Source organism: Xenopus laevis, chromosome 7S (genome assembly GCF_017654675.1).
Source record: "Xenopus laevis strain J_2021 chromosome 7S, Xenopus_laevis_v10.1, whole genome shotgun sequence".
Taxonomy (NCBI): domain Eukaryota; kingdom Metazoa; phylum Chordata; class Amphibia; order Anura; family Pipidae; genus Xenopus; species Xenopus laevis.
The window spans coordinates 111689857-111710787 of NC_054384.1; the positions used below are offsets into that span (position 1 = coordinate 111689857).

Genomic DNA, 20931 nt, shown 5'->3' on the forward strand with positions numbered 1-20931 from the left:
AGATATTCGCTATTGTGCTAGTGCTAGATCCACAGTACTTTCAGATGCAACAAATCCACTTATTTTGGATTTTTCCGAAACCTTCATGAAAGATTCACGAATCTTGAAACCAGAGCAGAGGGACCTCAAAACACATCCTGCAGCATCTTTAAAACTTGTTCAGTCTGATCTCACAAATAACATTTTGACTGAGGAATATCTGGAACAACCAATGCTGGATAGGGGATACTGGGAAGCATTCCAAAATCTTAGGAGATCCAGACCCCATCTGATTGGCTGCTACTGAACTCCAACGTCCATCATGCTCAACTAGCTAAGGATGATGGGAGCTGCAGTTCATCATTTGCTCTAGGCTTCTCCAGCAGCAATTACATGGGATGTCTAGAACAGACTTGCATCATTTTTTTAATAAAGTTTGTAATCCAATGGACACACAAAAACAAAAACTGGAGAATGGGGTCGGGGGTCCATAAATTAATGGGCGTCTGCAAATTAAAAAAATAAAACAGGCAGGGGGGATAATAAAAGTCTCTTGTCCGAGTGTGTAACACTTCCACACGGATTGTGATGAGCGGTTAATGTCTGAATGAAAAAAAAAAAAACACTTACAAATGAGGGACGATACGTCGGAGTATGAAAATAAGATTTTTCTCTCAAAACACATTTTTGGCACAGATTAAAAAAATGTATGTTGTGGGGATTTGATTTTTCTTTAAAAGTCAGTATTATATATATAATATATATTATATATGCTTTATATACACACAGCCATGGAGTCCTATAATATCCAAAGGAAGGAAAAATAGATCTCCCTTTTGTATGTTATTTTCCCATGTAAACTGTACAAATGAAAAGAAGGGGGGGTCGCAGAGGAGTCTGTAGAGAAGGCCAAACTGGCTGCAAAGTCCACAAGCAGGAAGCCCAGCCCAATATTCACAGGTTCCCACTCATGAGTCCAATGGCAAGTGATACTGTGCCCACACATTCCAATATCACAGCACGTTGCCAAAAAAAAAAAAAAATATGACACAAAGGAAAAAACTGTACAAAGTTTGGAGTCACTAATTTAGTGCAAAGGCAGATTCAGCTTAAAAAAAAAATAATAAAAATAAAAACACAACCAGCACACGGACAGTAACCACCATGGAATATCCCAACGTCTAGCTGGTGGGATCTTGAGCACCCCAAACCCCTGTCCATTGCCAGTCTGCTTCTAGCCGTGCATCAGGGATCCCAGGAGCAGTTTGTAAACATCCAGAGCAGCAATGGCAGGTCTCTCCAGCAGGGGGCGCCCCTCCCAAGCAGATCTCTGCAAAATCAGTGTGTTCAGGTCCTGTTGTTTATGTGCATGGGTCTGTGATCACAAGAGCAAAGCTCAAACCGATGCAATGACAATCATGAGGTGTGGGGAGATATTGGAAATGCTGGCCAGTAAGTCCGGAGCTAGGCGCGACAGGTGACTTTCAGAGAACTCGCAGGGCGGGAATATTTGCAGGACGTAGGCGGGCTGAGAAGAGAAATAGAAATAATGTCAGACACATTGAAGGCCAATTAAGGAGCAAAAGAAAATTACCTGCATTAAAAGGGTTGTTTAGCTTTAAATTAACTCTTAGATTGATACAGAGAGGGATATTGTGAGACAATTTGCAATTGGTATTCATTTTTTATTATTTGTGGTTTTTGCGTTATTTCGCTATTTATTCAGCAGCTCTCCACTTTGCATATTAAGCAATCTGGTAACTAGGGTCCAAATTCCCCTAGCAACCATGCACTGATTTGAATAAGAGACTGGAATATGAATAGGAGAGGCCTGAATAGAAGGCTTAGTGATAAAAAATTAGCAATAACAATACATTTGTAGCCTTACAGAGCATTTGTTTATTAGATGGGGTCAGTGACCCCCCATTTAAAAGCTGCAAAGAGTAAGAAAAAGAAGGTGAATAATTCAAAAACTATAAAAAAGAAAAAATGAAGTCCAATTTAAAGGGGTACTGTTTTTTTCAAAACACATCAGTTAATAGTGCTGCTCCAGCAGAATTCTGCACTGAAATCCATTTCTCAAAAGAGCAAACTGATTTTTTTTTATATTCAGTTTTGTAATCTGATATGGGGCTAGACATATTGTCAGTTTCCCAGGTGCCCCAGTCATGTGACTTGTGCCTGCACTTTAGGATGGAACTGCTTTTTGGCAGGTTGTTGTTTCCCCTATATAATGTAACTGAATGTGTCTCAGTGGGACCTGGATTTTACTGCTGAGTGTTGTTGATCTACCAGGCAGCTGTTATCTTGTGTTAGGGAGCTGCTTTCTGGTTAACTTCCCATTGTTCTGTGGCTGCAGGGGGGAAAGGTAAGGGTGATATCACTCCAACTTGCAGTACAGCAGTAAAGAGTGACTGAAGTTTATCAGAGCACATGACTGGGGGCAGCTGGGAAACTGACAAAATGTCTAGCCCCATGTCAGATTTCAAATATAAAAAAATCTGTTTGCTCTTTTGAGAAATGGATTTCAGTGCAGAATTCTGCTGGAGCAGCACTATTAACTGATGTGTTTTGAAAAAACATGTATTCCCATGACAGTATAACTTTAAATAAAATACTAAAAGTTAACTTACAGGTGAACTGCCCCTTTAACAAAGCAGCTGGCCCTCCCAAACATTTGTGTGGATCCCCTACATATGTTACTGGCTGCTCTCACTACCTGATTGGATCCTGGGTTGGGAACGTTAATGATGCCGGCTGCCTGTTTAGCCTGCAGGTAAGTGATGAAGGCGGCTTTCAGCGACTCTGTCTGGTTCACAACATCTTCTTGATCACGGCCACAAGGGAGTGCGAGTAATAAACAGTAATCACTTTCCACCTACAGAGAGAGAGAGAGACAGAGAAAAATAGAGACTGTTGTGTTACTCAAACACCAATCACAAGTCTATGAATAGGGGTGATCAAAAAGGACTGGGCCCAGGCTCGTGATGCTCCTTGTTCTAGAGGACTGAGAAGGAAGGTGTCCTACTCAAATTGGGTGCCCCAACAGCTCAGGGATCTCCCCGTGTTTGTTGCATCACTAAGAGGCAGATTTATCAAGGGTCAAAACTGTCAAATTCGACTAGGGAGTTATTCAAGTTCTATTTGAGCTCTTAAAAAATATTTGAATTCGATTTTCAAGATGTATCATACTCTGGCCCTTTAAGAACTCAAATTCGACTATTCGCCATCTAAAACCTGCCGGATTGCTGTTTAAGTCAATGGGAGAGGTCCAGGGATCAATTCGGAGTTGTTTGAAGCCTTTCTGACATTCAAGTTTTAATTCGATTTGAATTCAAATCAAATTCGATTCAAGTTTTCGGGTCATTTCAATTGAATGAGTTTTAAAAATTCGATTTTATTAAAAATATTATATAATTCGATTGGATGAATTTATAATTTAGGCGAGTTTTCACATGAATTCGAAATCTGACCTTTGATAAATGTGCTTCTAGGAGGTGTATTTCAAGGATAAGAAAAGCTTTAAAATAACTGGATATAAAATTGATGAGGGGGCTATTCTAAGCACTTTTGTAATTTACTTTCAATATTTACTTTGTTTTGATTCCAAGATATTAAGGGATACATGTGCTGTTAATATGAATGAATTTTGTTACAACAGCGCCACCTGCAGGTCAGTTTCCCACCAGTCTGACCAGCAAGTAGTCAAGGAAGTTGTCAGGAGAAAGAAAGAGGCTGATGTTCTTCTGCTTAGGAAAGATGTGAGAAAGGTTTCTAATTTTATCGGAGGGGGGTCAGAGGGGTTGGGGAGGTTGTCGGCGTCAAATTTGGCACACCGCGTTCATTGTTTGGCGGCCCAGTTCAGGACTGTCCCGGTGGTTGGGGACCCCTGCCTTAATATCTTGGAATTAGGGATGCACCAAATCTAGGATTCGGTGTTTTTCAGCAGTATTAATTCGGCCGAATCCTTCTGCCCGGCCAAAAATGCATATGCAAATGAATTGGGGGTTGGGCCGAATCCAAAATAGTGGATTTGCTGCCTCCCTACTTGGAATAAAAACAAAATAAATAATGAATGTAAATTGCAAAAGCACTTTCATCCATTGTACATTCACATATTTTAAGGTTTACTTATCCATTTAGCAGCAGTCGGGGGAGCAGGTAGGTAGCAGTGTGAGAACCAAAGTACGCACCATCATTCTTCGTGCAACCCCATCCAGCTGGGTAGATTCCAGTCTCATGCGCTGAGCGATCCTCAGGGGCGGGCCTCCTTCAGGCGCTGGTAAAGAGCGATGCGCCAGGACGTTGTTGCCAGACACAAAATGTAACTGCACAGCAGCGGTGTCATTCTTCAGCGCCAGGAGTCCCTGCCATACAATGGGGTACGTCTGCAGGAAAGAAGCAAAAACATTGGGGCAACCTAATCTTTACAGCGCACACTACACTGATATCTGTCATCAGCCAATCACAGAATGAATGTCAGCTTCCATGTCACCTAGAATGTACCTTGTTAAAGGGGAAGTTCACCTTCCAAACACTTCAATTGTTTTCAGATTGTTCCCCAGAAATAAAGACTTTTTCCATTACTTTAAATTATTTTTTTTTTTTACTGTTTTGTTTTTGTTTTTTCAAAATCTAAGTGTAAAGTTGAATGTCCCTGTCTCAGGTGTTTGAGTCGGACAGCTCAGTAATTCAGGTGCAGACTCTAAACTGTCACAATTTTGCAACATTGAGTTGATCTATTTCTCAGCAGAATCTCTGGAATATCAGCAACTATTGTATCAATTCTAACAGTTGCCTTTAATGAAACTCAGAGATTCTGCTCAGCAGGGACAAAGATAACAAATGTATCAACTAAATGTATCAATTTAGAACAGTTTACAGGGTCAGCGACCCCCCCCCCGTCCCAGAGCTGTTTTTGAAGGTGAAAAATTACACTTTATACTTGAATATTAGAAAAACTGTCACACGTAGAAGATAGAAATTAATTGGAAAAAGTTGTCATTTCTGGTGGTCTATCTGAAAACAACTAGGTGTTTGAAGGTGAACCACCCCTTTAAAGGGGCAGTTTCATTCTTCGTTTCCTGTTTTTTTTTTAATGATTTACAATTGTTTTGCAGGGCTGCAAACGTCAGGCGGCAGTTAGAAAGTCAGAACGGAAGCTTAATGTTTAAAGGAGAATTCAACCCGTAATAAAAAAAAACCCAGACCCCCAACACTGGGTAGACCCCCCCCTCCCTCCAGCCTACCTGCCCCACGGGCAAATGCCCCTAATTTTTTTACTCACCCCTCCGTGCAGATTCTGGCCTTGGAGTTTACGGGCGCCATCTTCTCTCTTCTGTCTTTTTCGGAAGTTTCGGCGCATGCGCAGTTGGAGTAAATTTCTGGTCCTGAACCACTGCGCATGCGTCGAAATTTACTCCAACTGCGCATGTGCCAAAAATTCCGTCAATACACGAAGATTACCGGAGAAGAAGAAGATAGCTGCCGTGAACTCCGAGGCCAGGGGCGAGTAAAAAATGAGGGGCATTTGCTCGGGGGCAGGTATGCTGGGGGTTCTACCTAGGGTAGGGGGGGGAGGGTTTTTTTAAACTACGGGTTGAATTCTCCTTTAAGGGTGAATTTCCCTTTTAATTGTATGCCTCAGTCACTGTTGTGGTCTGATATCTCTATTCTACATATAGATGAACCTGCAGCTGTTTCTGTTGTCAGTGAAAGGAAGGAAGGAGAAACCCTCCGTTTCGATTCGAGTTTTCGGATTGGTAAATTCATCCAAGTTTAAGATATTCGACAAATAACCCCCAATCAAATTTCGAGTAAAATCAAATTCATTAGAGTTAAAAAAAAAAATTGAGGTTATAATTCACAGTAACTAGAAGATTATACACAAGTTAGCATGACCCCAGCTACTTACTAGTAGTACTTACTAAAGGTTTACAGTCTTTAGCACGGGGGGGGGGTGTTTCCTATGTTATATGGGTTAAATAAAGAGGGGGTGTACTTACTTTCAGCAGATGCACCATATCTACGGAACGATGAGGGGCTTCTTGTTTAGAAGGAGACTGGAGTTCTGTTCTTGAAAGAGTGCTGGAAACTCCCGGGGAGGACAGACAAATAGACTGCTTCTGAAATGTTTGGGACTGATGAGGAGACGGCAGATCTGCTTTCAAGCTGATGGCACTGGGTGACGGATACGAGGTTTGGGGAGTCGGCAAATGCTGAATGTGGGAGTCCATTTGCCCCGTGTGCCTTTTAATAGCTGAGTGGTGAGTCTGCTCATTAACAGATGCTGCCGGTAACTTAGGGTCCTGGATTACTTGTGGGGTCTTGCTGCGTCCTGTTTGATTTGCATGTGTGTGTTCCCCATCTCCACCAACCTAAAATTCACAAAACACAGCAGGTTTAGGACTTAGGACTGTTCCTGCTGAATTGTGCTTAGTACAGGGAATACCTATTGCTGGCAGAATTTTATGGCATCTCCTTGTACATGCAATGAGTAAACACAGGGCTTGACAGAAAATCAGATATTCTGGTATGGGGCAAGGCTCTTCACAGAACTATATCTAGAGAGATATATATATATATATATATATATATATATATATATATATATATATAATATATATATATATATATATATATAGTGAAAAAGGATTGTGGCACTCACAGGGTTTTAGTGAAAAAACAAAAACTAATTAAGCCTCAACGTTTCGATCCCCCACAGGGATCTTCGTCAGGAGCAAAAACAAACAAACATCCAGCACCCACAACCCCCCAGGGGTAATAAAGCCTTGAAATGGCGCCAAAATCATAACCATACAGGTGACAGTGAAAGTGCTCGAATCTATTAGCCAGTGATATAATCTAAAAGGCACATAGGGAAATTTATAACAGCAGGGTGAAATGCACAAAAAAGATTAAGAGAAAAAGAAAACAAAAAGAAAACAAGAGCGCAGTACTGTGAGTGCACAGTGTCAGTATGAAGGCCACTCCCCCAACTCCCGCTCTAACTGTCAGTGCGTGTCAAAGGCGGGCCTGGCGACCTATCACTGAGCAGCGGTGGGTGTATACTGTGCTTCTACCGGGTCTCAGTACTTCTGCATTATCAGTGAGCATACAGTAATTAAAGGGCACCAATCATGACCAAAATCATTTCCTAAGTAAATACACTATGTGAAAGTTCAAGAAATCCGATTTTTAAAACAGTTAGAATTGTTTGTATAATGTAAATGATCAGCTCACTATTCCTTCTGCAAGATCTCCCCTATCTCCCCTGCAGTTCTAGCTGAGGCAGACATCTTGGATTTCACTGGCTCCTACTACCTATATCTTCCCAGCCAACTGTAGCTCTGAAATCTCGCACATGCTCAGTTCAAATTCCTTGTTTGCTTATCAACCCTTCTAAGCTATTTTCAAATCAGCCAAACCTGTGTGTTAGCTGCTGTACAGTAGTGCTGCCCCCTGCTGGAAATTAGCAGGTGGCAGCACTTCTAGTGGATACTTCTAGTGGAGGAGTTTACTAAAACAAGGCATTCTGGGTAGAATACGCAAAGCAGTGTTACAATCTGAGCATGCTCCTGAAATTTGCACATTAGAGTCTCTGTTAGAGTCTCAATATGGCCTCCATCAGTGAAAGAACCCATTTGACAAAGTAAGGGATTTTTTTAAAACCTGCAGTTTTTTCAAAAAACTATATATGTAGTTTGATTAAACGTGTTTAGCTTGTACTGGTCAGATTGTTAATATGTGTTTGATTTTGGCTGTGACAGGTGCCCTTTAAGACACGACCGCTGTCCAAATACAAAAGGTCCTCTGCACTCAACCCATTATCAATATATTTAAGACAGAGACATTTTGTGCTACTGCTACTGAAAAATGTCTTACCCTTTAAACAACACAAGGATTGTTTGTCCATATATTGCAATATATTGACAAACAATCCCTGTGTTGTTTAAAGGGTAAGACATTTTTCAGTAGCAGTAGCACAAAATGTCTCTGTCTTAAATATATTGATAATGGGTTGAGTGCAGAGGACCTCTTGTATTTGATAGATATATATATATAGATAGATATATAGATACATATATATATATATATAGATACATATATATATATATATATATATAGAAAAGCTGCAGGGATTGACAGCACTCCTAGGCAAAAATTCACAGCAAGTCAACGTAGTAAATAAAGTGGAGAATTTATTTGTGGTCCAACGTTTCGGCTACACACAGGAGCCTCCTGTGTGGAGCCGAAACGTTGGACCACAAATAAATTCTCCACTTTATTTACTACGTTGACTTGCTGTGAATTTTTGCCTAGGAGTGCTGTCAATCCCTGCAGCTTTTCTACATATCTTCCGGGCTAGCACCCAGGCTATGGATCAACTTTTGGTCGTGCACTCCATCCCGCTAGCTTTCTATATATATATATATATATATATATATATATATATATATATATATATATATATATATATATATATATATATATATATATATATATAGTCCTGTAAAAAAAATAGTTACACTTATTTATTAAATAAATATATATATATATATATATATATATATATATATATATATATATATATATATATATATCTATACCGCTTTTTTCGTACTTTGAGGCTGAAGGTTCACTTTTTTCAGAAACCACAGGAACAACTGACTTCTAATGGCGATAGCCAGTCATTGGACATTGAGACTTTTGGTTTATACGGCAAAAGTGTGTATGTTCCTCCTACTACATACGCTGCTGTAGAAACATATATTAATAACATCATGGCAGAAGTTAAAAATGTTTGTCAGGTGGAGGGTGATCCTTCATTTGTGACACATAATTTGTCCAAGCAACAGCGTGACGCTTTGAGAGATCTTTCATTGAGAACCGATATTACGATTAAGCCCTCTGATAAGGGGGGCGCAATTGTGGTAATGGACACTACACAGTACATTGCAGAGATTGAGAGGCAATTGGCAGATGGGGAGGTTTATAAACCATTATCCAGTGATCCCCTGTTGGGCATTATACGAAAGATTAAAACTTTACTGGATTATATGGTTGATAGGGGAGTGATCACTGACAAATTGAGGAATTATTTGATGGTCAGGAACCCAGTCACGCCGACCATATATGTTCTCCCTAAAATTCATAAGGACCCAGTGTGTCCACCAGGGAGACCTATAGTGGCCGGCATTGACTCGGTTTTTTGCCCATTAGCGATAATGCTCGATAAAGTACTAAGTCCCTTGATTCAAGAGGTACCTTCCTATATAAGGGATACTGGACATTTTCTTCATAAATTACAATCACTAGGAAATGTGGGGGAGGGTGTAATTCTGGCCACATTGGATGTGGCCAGTCTTTACACGTCTATACCACATAGTGATGGGTTAGAAGCAAGTCAGTGGATACTGAGGGAAGGAGCGCAGTACTCTGTACATCAGATTGATTTCTTCCTACGGGCTTTGGAGATCATATTATGTTGTAACTATTTCACTTTTCGGGAACAGTACTACCTCCAACTACGTGGAACCGCGATGGGATCCAACGTCGCCCCGTCATATGCCAATGCCTTTATGGCAAGGCTTGAACAGCTACACATTTACCTTGATGTAGACTTCTCCAGACATTGTTTGGCCTGGTGGAGGTACATCGATGATGTATTTGTGTTATGGCGGGGTGACGTTGACTCCCTACAGCGGTTCCATGGTAGGATTAATGGGGTACATCCCTCAATCTCATTTACGCTGGTCTATGATCTCCAAAAAATCCACTTTCTTGATGTTCTAGTATACAAAGATTTAGAAGGTTCTATATGTACTTCTTTATTCACAAAGCCTACTGATAGGAATCAAATTCTTCATTTTACCAGTCAGCACCCCCCACATACGAAGAAATCAATCCCCATTAGCCAACTCTCAAGGGTACAGAGGTTAGTGAGTGAAGGGAAGGAAAAAGAGAAGCAGGAACAAATTATGTGCCACAGGTTTAGAGAGAGGGGATACCCAGAAAAGGTGATTCAACAAGCCCAGCAAAGGGTCAGACATCCTAAGGGGAAAATTAAACAGACGCAACGTGTGCCATTTGTCACCCAGTTTCATAACAATAGCGAAGCTATTGGTAAATTACTACGCAAGCATTGGTATATTTTACGAAATGCCTATCCTACCATACCAGAATTTAGAGCACCTCCGCTTATCTCCTATAGGAGAGGCAAAACTATTGGGGCACATGTCACTTCCACTTTAGTGAGAACTAAACCTAAGGAGACTCATACATTTTGGGGAGGTAGATCTAAGGGTATGTATCCTTGCCTTAGCTGCGTACAATGTCCCTTCGTATTGAAAGGGAGAGAGTTTATTCACCCCCAGACTGGCCAACGGATACAGCTAAGAGGACACTTTACGTGTATTTCAAAATTTGCGATTTACGTGTTGACATGTCCGTGTGGTCTCATCTATGTGGGTGAGACCACCCAGATGGTCAAATCACGTATATCGCAACATCGGTCTAGCATTAATTTGGGCAATACCACATTACCTGTCTCAAAGCATTTTGTTGATTTGGGACACACGGCAGATCAGCTTAAATTTATGGTTTTGGAAGTAGTACCGCCCATGAAAAGAGGGGGGGATCGAGAATTGAAACTTAAAAGAAGAGAGGTATGGTGGATTAATATGCTCAAATCTTTATATCCTCGGGGTTTAAATCGTGATTATGACCTGTTTTTGTTTCTGTAGATACATGTATATGATAATGCTCTGTACCTGTGTATATGCAAATTTTGAGGTCATTTCCTGTTTTTTGCCTATATAATGTGATACCTGTGATAAGCTGAGAGAACTCTTTTTGGGCTTGACAAAGGGCACATATGTTGTCCGAAACGTTGCCTTGAGTGATGCTCTGATCTTTAATACACTTTTTTGCAATTGACGAGTGCTGCTTCTTCTTTACATACTCTATATATATATATATATATATATATATATATATATATTTAGCCCTCAGTGGAAAAACAGCGTTCAATGGACATTGATTACAGGTAATGCTAGAATGCACATATAAATAAAAGTTATAAAATAATAAAAATAAGTTAGGGACCGCCATTCGGGGTTTACCTTGACGTGGTATGGTGGCTTATCAATTTTATGATCATAACTTTGTAACAAAATAATCCCTATTTGGGTACATATGCAAAAGCATTTATTATACTTATATATATATATATATATATATATATATATATATATATATATATATACTTTAAAGCCTTTAGAGTGCTCCCACAACCCCCCTGTTTTGATATTATATATATATATAATATATATATAATAAATAAGCGTAACTATGTTCTGTCAGACTTGTTAAAACTCTGTTGTTTCCGTACTTACAAGCACCTGTGTAAGTACTTTACCTTATTTAAATGGAGTGCGTTTCTTGCTGCGCTCCTCTGCAGTCATAGTTACATAGTTACATAGTTAAATTGGGTTGAAAAAAGTCCATCAAGTCCAACCCCTCCAAAGTAAAACCCAGCCCCATACACACACCCCTCCCTACTGTCACATAAATGATATATCCCCATATCTATACTAACTATAGAGTTTAGTATCACAATAGCCTTTGTATTATGTCTGTCCAAGAAATCATCCAAGTCCCTCTTATAGTCATTAACTGAATCATCACCCGGCAGTGCATTCCCCAACCTCACTGTCCTCACTGTGATGAACCCCCTACTCTGTTCCTTTAAATGAAACTTCTTTTCCTCTAGTCTGAAGGGGAGGCCTCTGGTACGTGATTCTCTTTATGGGTAAAAAGGTCCCCTGCTATTTGTCTATAATGTCCTCTAATGTACTTGTAAAGTCTAATCATGTCCCCTCACAAGCGCCTTTTTCCCCCAGAGAAAAACAACCCCAACCTTGTCAGTCTCCCCTCATAATTTAACTCTTCCCTCCCTCTAACCAGTTTAGTTGCACTTAGTCTCTGCACTCTCTCCAGCTCATTTATATCCCTCTTAAGGACTGGAGTCCAAAACTGCCCCCATACTCCAGATGAGGCCTCACCAGGGACCTATAAAGAGACACAATTATGTTTCATCCCTTGAGTTAATGCCCTTTTTTATACAAGAACTTTATTTGCTTTAGTAGCCACAGAATGACACTGCCCAGAATTAGACAACTTGTTATCTACAAAGAAACTCCCAACACACTGCCATTTAGTGTATAACTTGCATTTATACTATTTTTAAATCAAACCCATTAATACTGAGCACAGGGGAACGGAGCAAGAAACGCTTGTCTGGCACAGTCAAGCTGGGGAAGCCCTTGCAATTTGTGAAAGTGCAACATTTCAGGTAGATTCTTTGTCAAGCATTCCTGCCACTTATTTTGTTATAATACACAAAAGCCATGAATATCTTGTAAATTATATCCTTATAAACAGTGAGTTCTGATGTCATCAGTTATAAACGGTGAGTTCTGATGTCATTTCTGTCACATGACTCACTAAAACGTGTGTATTATAATAAATAAAGTACCCCCAGTTGTAAAATATGAGGATATTAGAAGTTACCTCGGAGTTCCATGACCTGTATATAAACACTCAGCCTTCGGCCTCGTGTTTTTATGTGGTCATGAAACTCCTCGGTAACTTATAATATCCTTATATTTTACAAGAGGGGGTACTTTATTCACTATATATCAGGACATTGCTCTAATAGAAATTCTACATTCGCATGGAACTTTTACCACTTATATTTTACACTAGTGGTATAGGTATGGGATCAGTTATCTGGAAACCCATTATCCAGACAGTTTAGAATTACGGAAAGATCTCTCCCATAGACTCCATTATAATCAAATAATCCAAATGATTAAAACAAGGTATGGAAAGGTATGTTATCCAGAAAACCACAGGTCCTGAGCATTCTGGATAACAGGTCCCATACCTGTACTTTATTCGCTATATATTTACACTATCAAATGATACGTAAAACATAACCAATACTGGGTGCAGACACCTAACTCATCAGACTTCTTGCTAACACATTTGTTCTCTTTCAGCTGTTTAACTTCACCCAACAAGTGTCCTTACCTGTGATGGGGTCAGACTCCGAGTATGCAATCCAATGGACGAGGCACTGGAATACTGAGTGTGGGACAGCGGTGTTGGATGATAATTCCGTATATCGGAGTACACAGGACGATAATCACGGAAAGAACCCCCAGAAGGGTGGATGAGGGGCACTCCATGGGGTACGACTACAGAGGGAGACATGTTCAGTCCACTGGGAGGTACACCGAGGATCCTGGCATCGTTGTGTGGTGAATGGGAGCGTTTCACATCCGACTGTTTGGCCAAGTCTTTAACAGGCTGTGGTGTTTTGCTGGTAGGAGGAGTTTTAACCAGTCCTTCTGGGGTCCTTGACTGCCTAGATTCCTGGTGGTGCTCACCAACAGCAGCCATGTGAGAGTGCATAATCATGCGGACATCCCTCGGTAAAACCACATCTTGGGGCACGTACGGATCCAGCCGCATTCCTGATGCGGACATGCGATATTCAGGCGGCATGACCAGCATGTCAGGTTGAACGTGGGCAGGGCCTCGAGGAATAGGGTGGTGATAATGGACATCCTCGTCTTGAGGATGCTGGGAAGACATTGTAGGAAGAACCATTTCTCTGTTACTGGCTGGCTGAGGGGTGGTGGATCTCTGGGACTGAGACTGCATCGCTGCTCTGGGTGAGTGAAGTGCTTCAGGGCGCATTGCGTACTGCATTCCTGGCAGCGGTGGGGTGTTTATCCGAACGTCACCTTGAGACAGGTGGCCAAGAGACACTGGCTGAGTTACACTATGAGGCGGCATGATGACAGTCTGCTCTGGGTGCATGCTCGACATGTATGGGGGGACAGACATTCCTGCCGCCAGCATAACAGAGGCATTGTTAGTTAAGGCTGGAGAAGCTGTAACACTGGGGTGACATGATCTGCTGAACGGAGATGGAGAATGACTTGCTACAGAGGGTGAATGTGGCTCTTGCTTAACAACACTAAGATGTGGTAGAGTCCTATCTCCACTGGGTGTGTTTGCTCCTGAGCTCACGTGGTTTGGTTCTGATTGGAGCTTTCCGGAAAAAGAAGAATGGTGAGGACTAAGACCAGGACTTAGATTTGTTGGCTGAAGAACCTTGGATTCTGCTTTGGGGTCCGTGATCTTCTTGCTTGACGTCACCATCTGACTGTGCATGAGTACAGGGGGATTGGTTTGGGTCAGCACTTTCACCGCTCCTGCTTGAGATGACGAATTTGGAACATGACTTGACTCCACCTTCTCCATTGAAGAACGCTCCTGTTTGATGGATGATATTACAGGAGATGCATTAAAAGGTTGGTTTCCTGCAACTAGTGAATGTGCAGAGTAACCACCAGAAGTCTGTGATCCTTTAGGAAGTATCTGAGACGGTGTCACTGGTTCTTGCTTAATTTGGGTCTTTGACACAGACTGCTGAATCTCTATGTCAACTGCACTTGCAGGAGGGATCTGGCTGATTTTTGCACTAATCCTCTGTGGTCCCTCAGTTTTCTGGCCAGAATATGACAGCAGGACAACCCCTTGGGAGGTCTGTACCCTCAAGCCAGGACTGGGACCCATCTCAGAAGGCCTGTCTTCTATAATAGACATTGTTGGCTTCAAGCATGGTCGACTATCATTTATATTTTGACGCTGCTTAATTTTTTGAGAAGGTATACATGATGGAGCAGATGGAATCTGAGGAGAATTCTTGGCTAATGTGATTCTGGGCATTTCTTCAGGATCAAAACTGAGAGGCATCCTGCTTATGACAGAGGTGGCTTTTGGCGCAACAATGGTTACCTTTTCCTGGAAAACAGGGGCTTCTGCTGCTGGTGGAACGACAGCATTAATTAGAGGTACAGATGATTTTTCTTCAGATACTGGTTTAATTGCCTCTAGAGGCGGGTGTGAGGGCTCTTCTGCAAGCGAAGTCGAGACAGGCTCAGAGATGGCACTTGTGACAATGGTAGGGGTACTGCTTGATGAAATGTATTTGGGTTCCATAAGGATTTTCCTCAGCGTGCTGGAACTTGTATCCACATCAGAGGCTTTTGTGTCTGGGGGTAAAGCTGGAGGTGGCGTTGAGATGTGTTGAGAGGTGTTGCTATCTTCATGTCTGGACATCCACTCCGGCATTATACTTGTGCCCGAATGAGAAAGAGTTGAGGTTAGCACAGAGGCAGGAGGCTTTCCAGGAGTTCCTGGCTGCACTGGAGGACTAGTGACAGGTGGGCTCACAGGTGGGTTTTCAGTGCTTGAACGCAACTTGAAACTGGTTTGACTAACATCATCAATTAGAAGGGACTGGGGCGACTGACTGGCATTCTTAAGAACAGAACTATCCTCTTTAAACTCAGGATCATTGTCTTGGGAGAAAGGATTCACACTTTCTAATGACTGCTTCTCAGGGTTTAGAGAAGTATTTGGGTTGTTCGATTTTTCTTTTTGGCCTTCATCAGATTTAACCTTTTCATCTTTTACAGGAGACTGGCTCGGACTATCCTGTTCTAAGGTACTGGTATCTACTACTTCTGTCTTCTTACAGGCTGGCCCCCTTCGACTGCGATGACGAGGCATCTTTTTTCGAGGAGTGTGTTTAGGAGGGCTTTCAGCTTCACGTAAAGGTTCTGCTTCCTGTGCGGAATTTGAAGACTCGCTAAAGCTTACATCAGCTTCCTTGGCATCTGTGGACTCTGAGGCTAACCGATTCAAAGTTGAAGAAGAAGATACTGTGCTCTCTGATCCTGGAGCAGAATTTGTTCCCAAGATGACATTCACTGCCTGGTCTGTCTCAGGCTCGAATACTTCTGTCTGGGTCGTACTTCGAACAGCAGTTGGATCATTGGGGACTGTAGTTTCGCCTTCAGGTGGATAAGGTGGGGCTGCTGGAAAGCTTTCTGCATCTGTAGCGATATCGTATATTATGGAACCAATAGCAGCTGCAAGTTCAGTTTCACTAGCCTGGTGTGCAGGTTTATCCCCATCTTCTTCAGAGCGAGTCTCTGGTACCTCATTTCCCTGGGCATCTTTATAAACAGGAACAGCAGAGGTTTCAGTAATCTTCTCAATATTTTCTACTGCTTGTTCAAGCTCCATCTGTCGTGCTAACAACGCTGATTCAGGGGACAGCTTGGGTGCTGTAGGAATGTCTTTGTCGGGTGTTTGAGGGAAGGTGTTCTCTGGTGGGTTTGAAAAGGTTGGTGCTACAGCATCCTCTTTTTGGGGACTTTTGATTTTAACGGGTGAGACAACCGTCGGCTCAGGATCTTCTACTGGCCTCATGGCACCTTTCACCTCATCCACATTAAGACGGATTTCAATACCTTTTAAACGCACAACAGGCTTTGCATTCTTTGGTCTTCCCCCTTTTGGCTTGTAATTTTTGTCCAAGCGATTCTTCTTCTCTGTTATATCGAACGTGGTATTTTCAGCAGGACATGCATCGGTCACTTCTTCCTTCTGTTCATGCTTCTCTTCCACAAATGCTTCCCCTTTCCCCAATCTTGGCTTGCTACCATCTTCAACAGGTTCTGATATTTCATTGATGTCTTCGTTGGAGTCTCCTAGAGCATCCTGCAATGGCTTAGACTCATTCTTTCCCTTTTTTCCCTGCTGGCCACTAGACACAGGAGAATGTGCTAATTTTTGTGTTCGAGGGGACCGCCATCCCTCCGTAGGCTTTACGGATTCAGTTGACTCTTTACTTTCAGTATCCTCAGGTTCTTGCTTTGAAGCTTCTGCCTTAATAGGCGAAATCTCTTCACCAGTTTTACGGCGGACTTTTGGAGGACGCCCTCTTTTGTTTGGGACAGCTGCAGGGGTCTCTGTAGGTTCTTTCTCTAGTCGCTTTCTTGTAGACCTTGGTGTTTCAGGTTCCTTAGCTGCTGGTTGATTATCATTATCACCTGTTGTAGCATAAATAGATCTAACATTTCTACGCCTTGTTCGAGACAAAGGCAAACTTGATTCAGAGGTTTCAGGTTCTGCCACAGAACTTGGTGACTTTGCTGCATTCCTTGATCCTCTTTCAGGTTCACTTTTTACATCCAGATGTTTTGGGGTCTCACCTCGTGGAGATGTAGATCTGTTGCGTTTCTCTCGGTCAATTCTCACGCTCTTTCTTGTCGCTGGTTTATCGGCAGTATTCGCTCTTCTGCTTTTATATGACTTTTTATCTTTTACTGGTGTAGAGTTTTCAGCTTCTGTGTCATTTTCTGAGCCAAGAGGTTGAGCATCTGGGACCACATCTGACGTCTGACATTCTATAGCAGTACTTGTAGAAGTAACTGTAGACAGTTTATCTTCTTGTAGATCAGAGTTATCGTCCACAATTTTTGCAGGCTTTGTAGGAGTTTGCATTTGTATTAATGAATTTCTGGGCGTTTCAGAAAAAGAAGCGCCTGGAGTAGGTGGTTTTGTATCCAGGTAAGATGGGAGTTCTTCAGGTACAACATCTTCTGAGGCAGATGGAATAGGTAGTAGACTTACTTCAACAACCTGTACTTGTTCTGATGGAACTGGCTGGTCTGCAGAAATTGAAGGATAAAGCTGGACCAGCTTGGGTTCCTCCGGTTCTGGTTCAGCTGGTTCTGCTGGTTTTTCCTCTTTTGCTAAAGAAACCTCTGATGGAACTTTATCTGGAACTAGATTATCTGCAGCAGGTGGCAGTGGTTCTGGCTGAGACACTGGAGCAGCTGTTGGCATGGATGTCAAAGGAGATTTAAGTTCCTGATCTTTGTATTCTGGAACTGGGTCTGGAGATTTTGGTCGGGCCTCTTTTTCCTCTTGTTTTTCAATGTCTTTAGGACTTTCTTCCCTTTCTTTTTCTTTCTGCTGCATTCTCGTCAGCTCAATAAAACGACTGTGAAAAAGTACAACTGGCTCTTGGACAAGATCAGGAGCACTGTTTATCCCATCACAAGAGAACTGTCTCCAGTACGGTCGAACAAGGCTGAGGTCAGGGTCTTCATCTTTCTTTTCCAGATGCTGCAGTCTTTTTGAGTCCTGCTCAAATATTGAACTGTGCAAAAACCGTGAGGCAAACAACTCCTGCTTTTCTTGTTCTTCTTCTTTGTGTTCTTTTTTATCATCAGGTTTGCCATCCGAATCTGTCCGAATTTTTTTCTTTTTCATGTACCATGATGGTATTGGTCTTGGAGCAGAATCAACCTTCACTTTGTCTTTGGTGTTGCGAAAATTGGCAAACCTTTGGTCCCAATCTAAAAAAGACCAGTTCTCTTCTCTGGAGGAGGAAAGGGATTTGGCCCTTTCAAGCAAAGCTTTTGTATCAGGAGTGATAGTCTTGTCCAGTGCAAAAGAGTAAAATTTATTCTTTTCCAATGAGCTGGAGATCCTTTCTTCCCGATCTCGCAGTTTCTCTTCACTGCCTCTCAATAAAAAAGAAAACCTTGAACTATCCAATATCGAGGAGTGTTTTGGGGAGTTGGCTTTGTGATCACTCTCATCGTCAGTGTCGGACTGAACCTCCCCAGGTTCTAGGTCTCTAGAGCGCTTTCTGATGCTTTCTCTCTTATCTATATTGCTGGGGGAACGGACATCGACCCTGTTGCACTCTTGCTTGATTTGGCCATCGCATTTGTACTCTTCTTCTGGACTCATGACAGGCATTTTTACTTTATTTGGTTCAGTCATTTGCTCCTTCTTGGTTGATTCACTATAAATCAGTTTAACTGGCTCTTCTTTGACGGCTGGATGAAGAAATGTAGTCTTCTCATCTACTTTAGGAGATTCTTTATAGTCTTTCATAGTTATCACCTGTGGGGAATTGGTTTCTTCATCTTCGTGAAGAGGAAATGATCGCACACTTGGCAAACAAGGAGTTCTTTCTGATTCATTGCTTATCTGACGGGAACTTCTGTAGTTTCTCTCCCTCTTGGTGTTGATTTCAAATTCTATCAGCTCAGTCTTTTTTTTTTTACTTGGAGGAGAGTCATCAGTAACATCTTGAGGTGGCTTGCCTACCTCATGCACAAGGCTCCGTCTTTCATATTCATCAGTCTCTTTGTTTGGACTCCCAAACTTTTCAGACTTTAGTATTTCTATCTCCATTTGCTGCTTTTTACGGTTCTGCTCCATTTGCTTCCTGTAACTCTGTGTGTAATCAATATCAATAGCAAGCTTCTCTTCTGCTTCTGACCTCTCCATTCCCAGCATTTCCCTTGGTGGAGGAGAGTACATCTTTCTATTATCATCTTTTGAAAGGTCCTTAACATCTTCAGACAACTGTATATTCCGTTGCTTTGCAACACTTGTCTTTTTACCCGAGGTCTCTGATGATTCAAACTGTTCATCCACTGGTTCCCCTAAACGGGACTGTATATCGAGGCTGGGTCGCTTGCCAGGTCCAAGGGACAAATGCTCCTGTACATCTTTGGGGCTGTTAACGGTAAAAAGTCTCTCCGTTTTTATTTTGCGGATGTCACGTTTTGACAGTTCTTTTCTTGAACCTTTCCTTTCTGCTTCGCCATCTTTCATAACAGTTACATCTCTTGAAGAAACAGCATCTAGCTTTTTTGAAGAAGCACGAGCATCATCCTCTTCTTGATTACTTCTCCTTGTGTCAAATTTTGGTCGATCGCATTTTAAATTGGCATCAGCAAACCTCCTCTTCCGAGCTTCTAATTTGTCAAGATCGGCAGAGCTGGCACCCTCTGCAGGCTGCTCTACCTTCAAGTGCTTTTTAACTTTCGGTTTACTGTCTTTGTCAACTAGTTCAACGTGGCTGGTAAGCACCTTCTCTTTTGGAACTTTATTCCTCATTTCAGATTTCAATTGTTCAATTTTAAGCTGGTCAAGTCGTGGAATCTGGGCCTTTTGATCCACTGGTGGAGACTTGACGGACTCGTTTTCAGGCTTGCCTTTAACTGCTTTTTCAAGACCTGGAGAATCAAAGACTTTCCCTTCTTTTTCATTTACTCTGGTAAGTACAACACATGGCATAAGATCCAGGCGATTTTTGGATGTGGCATCCTTGTCGTTCTTTTCTTTGGATGGCTGTTTAGTGTTACTCCTCGGTTTCTCAAGGCTTACTTCCTTCTCGTTCTCTTGATCAGTCTCAGAAGAATTAGAGCTAGGAGAATGGATTTTAGATTTTCGTTTTGTTCTTTCAGGTTTGTCTTTCTCTGTTTTATCAGCCTTTTCTTTCCGCGGTGGCCGCTTGTCTGCTCTTTCCGAATCAAAACTGCGGTCTTTATCTGGTTTTTCACTTTTACCATATCGTTCTGCCCGAGCTTTGTCTAGTTTATCAAATCTTGAAGGAGAAAGAGAGCTACAGCTACCACTTCTATCAGAGGAGCGGCTGTAAATTCTGCGCTCAGGGTCACTTGTAATTCTCTCTGACTGTGATGGTGATCCAGCGGGACTCTGAGGCCGCCTGGTGTGGTTTGGACTTTGGCTGCGCTCAGTTTGTCTCCTCTCATGATCTCTGTCTCGGTCTGTTTCAAACCTTTCCCTTTCTCTCTCCCGCTCTCTCTGTCTGTAACTATATTCCCGAATATCTTGCTCATATGGGTCCCGGAATTCTTTAAATTCTCTTGCATCATCGTAGCAACGTTGCTCATAGTAATCTCCTGGATAAGACTCCCACTCCGTGTAGAGCTCTCTGCTTCTTGTAGGAAATTCTCGCCTTGATTCCTCTTGGAAGGTACCTGGTGTCCTGACAGTTTCATAGTAGGTACGTTCTGCCGATGTGATTTCACGATAAGATCCTCTCCTTGATTCATCAGTCCTATAAATACAGACAGATAGAGACTTAATTTGAATACCCTTTTTCTATACAGGTTCACAAATAATTTAGCCAGACAAGAATCATATATATCAAGGACTATGCGATAATCCGAGTTTTAATTTTTGCATTTA

General features: G+C 41.9%; 1 protein-coding gene across 2 annotated transcripts in view; it reads right to left on the reverse strand.

Annotated features, from left to right (window-relative positions):
- Window positions 1-389: 389 nt before the first annotated feature.
- The window catches only part of LOC108697856 (msx2-interacting protein), a 55464-nt gene continuing 34922 nt past the window's right edge, over window positions 390-20931 (reverse strand). For both annotated transcript variants that reach the window (XM_041571776.1, XM_018228306.2), the window contains 5 exons: window positions 13075-20800; window positions 5985-6356; window positions 4173-4367; window positions 2699-2857; window positions 390-1507 (listed from right to left, as the gene is read on the reverse strand). In XM_041571776.1, coding sequence (XP_041427710.1) covers window positions 1376-1507; window positions 2699-2857; window positions 4173-4367; window positions 5985-6356; window positions 13075-20800 — 8584 coding nt within the window. In that variant the 3' untranslated portion in view covers window positions 390-1375. The remainder of the gene's footprint in view (window positions 1508-2698; window positions 2858-4172; window positions 4368-5984; window positions 6357-13074; window positions 20801-20931) is intronic.